Genomic DNA, 6,872 nt, shown 5'->3' on the forward strand with positions numbered 1-6,872 from the left:
TAGAATGCTCTTTTTCTATCTTTCTTTTTGCTTTTTCTGGTTGTTGAAGCAGATTCTCAATCTGCTTGTAAGTTCGTTTTCTCAATCCATACAAGCTTGTTTGTTGCATTTACTGCTTTTTAGTGTTAAGAAAATCCTTAAGTATGAAGTATTGAAATGTTATAGACTCAAACGCAGCATTCATAATATTGACAATTCATACATCCGACTCCAACTAGCTTGAGATTAAAGTGTAATAGGAGTTGTTATTGTTGTATGAATCCTAGGTTGCCCTTCTGAAAATGAATTCTTTTATTAAAGAAAAAGAAAGAAAGAAAGAAAATAAATGAATAGGTTAGGGGGACATACTATAAAAATTAGATTTGAGGTTCATTAATTTTTCTAACTGTTTTATGTGCTTATACCAATCAATTGGTATTTTTTGGCACTTCAATTGACCCAATATGTGGTGAACTCATGACTGGAATTGAAAAATTAGTCAAGGTCTTGATAATTCTTTGTACTAGTTATAAAGATCCATTTTAGATAAAGATCCATTTAGTGTCTATATGAAGTAGCGCTGCGCCGCTATATGTTGAATAGGTGGACAATGTAGGACATGTAATATTCTTCAGATCAAATCCACAAATTGTTTGCACCAGTAATCAAAGAATTTTCTCTATCAGACCGATTTTGTATAAATATGTGAACGAGAGCTTTGGCGCGATGGTAAAAGTTGTCGTTCTGTATACAGGTGGTCACAAGTTCAAGCTGCAAAAAGCTAGAACTACTTCTTGCAAAAATGCAAGGTAAGATTGCGTACATGATCCAATATTAGTCCAGTCCTTAACTGGACCCCACGCAGGTAGGAGCTTAGTCCACCGAGTTGCCTCTTTTTATGTGAAGGAAACCTTAAAACAAGTACACCTAAGAAAACAGAACATATGCATCTCAGAGCAGCAGACTAAGTTAAACCCTTCCATATTGTTATTAATAAGATTACAACTGTTATTTTTTAACAACATTGCCAAATCACAGGCAAAGAACTCAGCCTTGCGGAGTATAATACAAATGGAAAACAACAAACAAACAGAATATATCAAAATGACTAGCTATACTCTGTCTAAGGACAAGTGAGGAAAGGGTTGTTAAGAAGTTCAATTCTTTCTCCAAACGTTGCACCCGAGAAATATTAATTGAATCCTCAAGAGAGACGACTACACACTCTCAAGGCTTCCAGAGGATGGTAGTCTCGGCGATCATGGAGGTAACGACGTATGGATCCATGTTCGATGAAGGCCTCCTGTCCTCGAAGTACCCTTTGCCTTCCTTCTCCGTATCTCTTCCCACGCGAATGGATGCACCACGGTTTGCAACGCCCTAGACAATACAAAAGATCGACATAAAATGAGATACAGGACGTATTTTCCAGGAAACTCATTCCTGTCAAAGGCTTTCACTCATATACACTGACCGTTTAAAAGACTACACAAAATGAGATACAAGACATAATTTTCCAGGAAACTCGTTCCCGAAGGATTTAACTTATATACAATGACGGTAGAAAAGACTACACAAAATGAGATACAAGAAATATTTTCCAGGGAACTCGTTCCTGAAAAAGGATTTAACTTATATACACCTAATATAAAAGACTGTAGTTTCACGTACCCATTTGAATGTGTTGATGTCGGCTGTTTCATGTTTTCCAGTGAGACGACGCTCGTTACCTTCACCATATGCTGCAATGTGCTCCTTGTGCCTCAGTCCAAGCTTCTCAATGGCCTTCTTTATGACTTCATAGCCTCCCTCTTCCCTCATAGACTTTGTGCTGGAAAAAACATTCCAAAGTTTAAAATTTTCAATCACAATTAGAGAAAAATATCAATTAAGGAGTTAAAATATGAAATGTTTTTAGTTTATAAACTCTACCTGTAGTTTGTATGAGCACCAGCACCATTCCAGTCACCCTGATAGTCGAGAAAGGAAAAACGATTATTTGAAGTTAGGAAACTCAGCGTTTAGACATCATATGGTTGAAATTTGAAAAAAAGAAAGAGTTATTGATGGTGAAATCAGTAAAAGGCAAATGACATTTGGGCTAAAGTTACGGTCAAGATAAAAATAACCTATGGCCAAAGCTTCAACCCTCGCCTAAAAACACAAGCAAGATGGCCGGCCAAGACGGGCCTAAGTGAAGGTCGTAACCCAACCCGCCCAACTTAACCCACCTTTTTCAAAGATTTTGAGAAACTAAAAATATTGATATTCTTTGATTGTAAATATTCTCTCGCTCATGCTTTTCTAAATAAATGATGTTTTGAAAATCAAATCTAAATACTTTTTGGATATAAAAAAAAAAAAACTCAAACATATGTTTTTACTCAAAATAATAAAGATATTCACTGTAAATTTTCCTCATAAGTTATCCTAGTACATAAATTATATTCGAAACTATTCCGAAAATAAATCAAAAGAAAATTAAATGTTAATTGATGTAATGAATATTGATTTTGTCGATTCTCTCTTTTACCCCTTTGTCTTATTTATATATTTTTATGGTTGTCTTGTACATAACTAAGAGTGGCAAACGTATGTCGAATATGGTGGGTCGAAAATAGGTTAAACAAAAACGGATCAACATAGACCCTCAGGAAAAAAAATTAAAAATAAAAAGTTACTAGTAAAAATATTTAAATAAGGAAATAAAAAATAAGAAAATAAAAATTAAAAAATAAAATTAAAATATTTTTTTTCTAAAGAAAATTAAACATGAACATTTTAAAAAATAAAAATAATTACAAAAATAAATTTAAATAATAACTAAAAAAGAAGTTAATCATGTTTTGTAACTTTTATTCTTATGAATGGAGGACAATTCACGGTCGGCAATTTCATTTGATGGGTTGGGCTATTGGATGATGATTTGTGATGGGACAATCCCAAGCAAATTTAAATCAGCCCATCTTCAAAATCACATTAGCCCAAACCCATTAAAGCTTGGGCGTGTCAAATGGGTTTGGGCTAGTTTTGCCACCCTAGGTGAAACTGAAAAGGGTATTTGGTTCACACTACAAGTATAAAAATTAGTGAGCTTACCGGAATAGGTTTGGGGTCGAATGACACCACAACTCCAGCAATCTCAGTAATCCTCTGTTTAATAAGTGAATTCAAGTCAAAATCCACTCAGTAGTAAGAGAAATAAATTGCAATTAAGGCTAAATTTATCGATAACTTAGCTACATTACCTCGAGAATGTAACGAGCTGCCCATAGCTCATCACCTGATGAAATGCCAACTGAAGGTCCAACTTGAAATTCCCACTACATCACATTGAAAAAAACAAACTAAAGTTCAATAAATAGTCCAAGTTGTATCCATATATCACACTCGTTTTGAACAGACTAACTCTATATTCTTGATTCGCCTCTGCTAACAAAAATACATAACGGAAGGGCGAGTAGGCTCGTTACCTGCCCGGGCATCACTTCTCCGTTGATACCACTAATGTTAATCCCAGCATAGAGACATGCCTTGTAATGAGCATCAACAATATCGCGTCCAAAAGCCTTTCCAGCTCCAATTCCACAGTAGTATGGTCCCTAAAAGCAATCATAAAGTTAGAAAATTCATCACAAATTGCGATAGGACAAGGGAAAATCCGAATTCACCTAAGATTATCTATAAGTAAAATGAAAAATCATGTGATTCTGTAGTTTTAGGAAGTTGCTTGAAACAAAAGGGAAATTCTTCACATTTCTTAGTTAGTATTTTAACACAACTTGATAACATGTTGGGAATAGCAATATTGGCATAGTGTCATCATCAGTGTAACTACAAGAGGGAAGGATTTAAAAACAAGAAAAAGTTAATGGCTGAGGAACTAAATATGTTACACCTTTCCTCTTTTGTTCTATTTTTTCAATGTGAACACAAATCGTATTAGCCTATTAGGTACTGAGAACAAATGCTTGAAAGCTATGTTGCTCGAATCCTCCAAAAATGCTACTACATCCATGTTGAATTACACATTTTCCTCCTTTTATTCTATTTTTTTCATGTAAACATAAATCTAATAGAACAAATGCCTGAAAGCTATGTTACTCGAACCTTCCAAAAATGTTGCCACACACGTGTTGGAGGATCTAATACGGGTGGGTCAACATTTTTGAAGGATCCAAGCAGCATGTCCTGAAAGATGGAAAATAACAAAAAAAGAGGAGAATTGCCATGTGAAGTGGGAAAAAAATTGTTAATAAATTTACCTGTGGTCCAGGAAAACCACCAAGAGGCCATCCAAGAGGCCAATTAACATCCTTTTGCAGCAAGGTGTATTCCTGCTCAAGACCATACCTAATTTGCACAATTTATCACATAGTTAGGGAATTTCCAAAATGATATATGGATTAGAAAAATCTAATTTGAAAGCTAAAATGGATATGTCAATATTCAGGCAAACTGGCCCAAACAGCATTTTAAAAAAATGAATATTGTGAATATATACCAGGGTTTCTCAACAACAACAGCCGGGTTGCTGAAAATCTTGGCAGCATTATGCCTCTTGTTTGTTGGAATGGGTTCACCAGCTGGGGTGTAACAATCACAGATGACCTTTAAGTTTAAAAAAAAAAAAAAACAGAGGAAAAATGAATGAAAAAATATCAATTACATTACTCACATATTCCAAATAATAGTGAACTAAAGAACAAAAGTAAATGCAAGATCTAATGATATGTCAAAAGTTTAGGATTTAACGTATGAACATTTGATAGCATAACGAATTTCTACACTATTAGTGTTGTTTAACATGTTGTACTCTATGCTGCTCAGATCCTCCAAAAATGTCGCTGCATCCTTGTTGGATCATCAAAAAATGTACAACCATGAGGATTGGACAAAACACCTGGCTGCATTTTTGGAGGATCGGAGTAACATAGGACTTGTAGACTGTAATAAGTAACGTGTCTTATTTTTCAAGTTACTAATCACACTTGTTATAGACGTTTAATTATATATTTTATTTTATTATTGTTAGTGTATAAAAATTAAACTCAAAAGGTAAACGTGCAACTCACCAAGATATTGTTGCCTCCCCTGAATGGATCCTTGAATATTGCTTGAGGACTGTTTAAATTTAAACAAGATTACATTCAAATAATTGTTTTCATAAAGGGTGTATATATAATATAAATTAGCTAAATTTACATACTAAAGACAACTTACTATAGGATCACTTCACTGTCTTCTCCAGGAGCTTGCCCTGTGCTAGAACCATCATAATTCCATTTGGGTAGCTTTGAAGGATCATCAACAGGACCAGATAGAGTCTTTGTATGAAAAAATAAAAACACTGATTTAGAATTCTTCATGTAATAGCCAAAAAAAAAAAAACATGTTATGTAAAATAAATAAACAAATAAAAGAGATTTAATTACCCTGGCTTTGCTCCTGACATCCATTCCTGATCCACCAATCCTGATTAAAAATAAAGACATAACAAGAACCAAATTAACATCCAAACAATATATCAATATAGAAGAAAAGGATTCCATTAATCCATTATACATATACAACAACAACATACCCAATGTAATCCGACAAGTGGGGTATGGGGAGGGCAGATTGTACGCGGACCTTACATCTATCTTTGCGGGGCAGAGAGGTTGTTTCCGATAGACCCTCGGCTCAAAAGAAAATTCCATTATACATATATAAGTATATGTTTTTTTATTACCATGTAGTGTTGAAGTACTGAAAATAAATCCCTAGTAGAGAATCTAATACAACAGGGGATTAAGAGTATATCTTTCTCAAACTATCAATAACTCAGAAGAGAAACAAGATGTTCTATTGAGTCAATGGGTTCAATATACCAATGTACATATTACTTCTCTGTGACAATGACAGGAAAAAAAAAGATTTAAGGAAAAATGAATCTAATGAGTTGATCGATTATGAAAACAAATACACCTGCAGTATACTAAATAATTCACCATGTTTTATAGAAAAATATATCACAGCAAAAGTTCAGACTGAAAACAAAAAACCAGGGCATTGCAGAAAACAAATTAGTAAACCAGGCTGAGCTATTTACGGGTTCGGCGGAGCTCAGTAGTTTTGGCCTAGACATTGTATTTGTATTAAAAGATCTACTTAATATGTATAAATAATTTATTCAGAACCCGATAAATTATCTTTGTTAAAATTCACAACGCATAAACTCAAAATCTTAGCTCTGACTCTTTTTGGTAAGGAACTTCAAGAACTATGATACATAAAACAAATACAGAAGGGATAAAAAAAGAGCCAAGAAGAATACAAAAGATAAATAAATTTATAATCCATTTTAGATGGTTGAAGAAGAACTAACCATATGTATTCAGCAATAATTTTCTCAGTAGAATCAGAGAGATTGAGATTAACAAGATCTGAAAGTTGAGACATTATGGAAATAATATTTCAAAAACTTGAAGGAAGAGTTGAACTTGTTGAATGAGAGAATTTAATTAATGTGGATAAGCAGAGGTGAAGGTTCAGATAGGCAGTTTGCTCTGTTTTTATAGGCAGCTAGAGAGTGTTGGTTTTATAAAACTATTCACAATAATTATTACTTACGTGTTCAACTCTAATTAGTAATATAAAAATCTGTCTGTCCAAATTTAAAAAAAAAAAATAAACAAAGGTTATAAGTTCAGAATATGAGAGTCCACTTTTCATTCAACTTGTTTTTTTCTTTTATCGAAATTAAAATAGCAGATTCGCTAAATAGAGTAATACTCCTATTCATAAAATGAAATAAAAGAAAAAATCAAATGCCATTTTTTGTTTCTTTACTTTTTTTTTTTTAGGAAGAAGGTAATTATTTAATTTTTATTAGCAAATCGTTTCGTATT

General features: G+C 33.3%; 1 protein-coding gene across 1 annotated transcript; it reads right to left on the minus strand.

Annotated features, from left to right (window-relative positions):
* Positions 1-944: 944 nt before the first annotated feature.
* On the minus strand, positions 945-6,512 carry LOC132060380 (glutamine synthetase nodule isozyme). The gene is made up of 12 exons (XM_059453415.1): positions 6,350-6,512; positions 5,415-5,454; positions 5,203-5,306; positions 5,055-5,103; positions 4,484-4,590; positions 4,245-4,332; positions 3,453-3,581; positions 3,228-3,302; positions 3,079-3,132; positions 1,912-1,949; positions 1,651-1,810; positions 945-1,359 (listed from the first exon to the last, which is right to left on the minus strand). The coding sequence occupies exons 1-12, from the start codon at positions 6,421-6,423 to the stop codon at positions 1,207-1,209; spliced, it is 1,071 nt and encodes a 356-aa protein (XP_059309398.1). The 5' UTR covers positions 6,424-6,512; the 3' UTR covers positions 945-1,206.
* Between the last annotated feature and the right edge of the window lie 360 nt (positions 6,513-6,872).

The sequence above is a fragment of the Lycium ferocissimum genome, chromosome 6, assembly GCF_029784015.1.
Source record: "Lycium ferocissimum isolate CSIRO_LF1 chromosome 6, AGI_CSIRO_Lferr_CH_V1, whole genome shotgun sequence".
Taxonomy (NCBI): domain Eukaryota; kingdom Viridiplantae; phylum Streptophyta; class Magnoliopsida; order Solanales; family Solanaceae; genus Lycium; species Lycium ferocissimum.

Bases quoted from the DNA above. Each gene is read 5' to 3' on its own strand.
- LOC132060380 (XM_059453415.1), bottom strand. From the start codon at position 6,423: ATGTCTCAACTTTCAGATCTTGTTAATCTCAATCTCTCTGATTCTACT. The intron at 5,307-5,414 runs GTAATTAAATCT...TTTCATACAAAG, and splicing joins ATGTCAGGAGCAAAGCCAGG to ACTCTATCTGGTCCTGTTGA. The intron at 3,582-4,244 runs GTAAATTTATTA...GATTGCTTTTAG, and splicing joins GTGGTTTTCCTGGACCACAG to GGACCATACTACTGTGGAAT.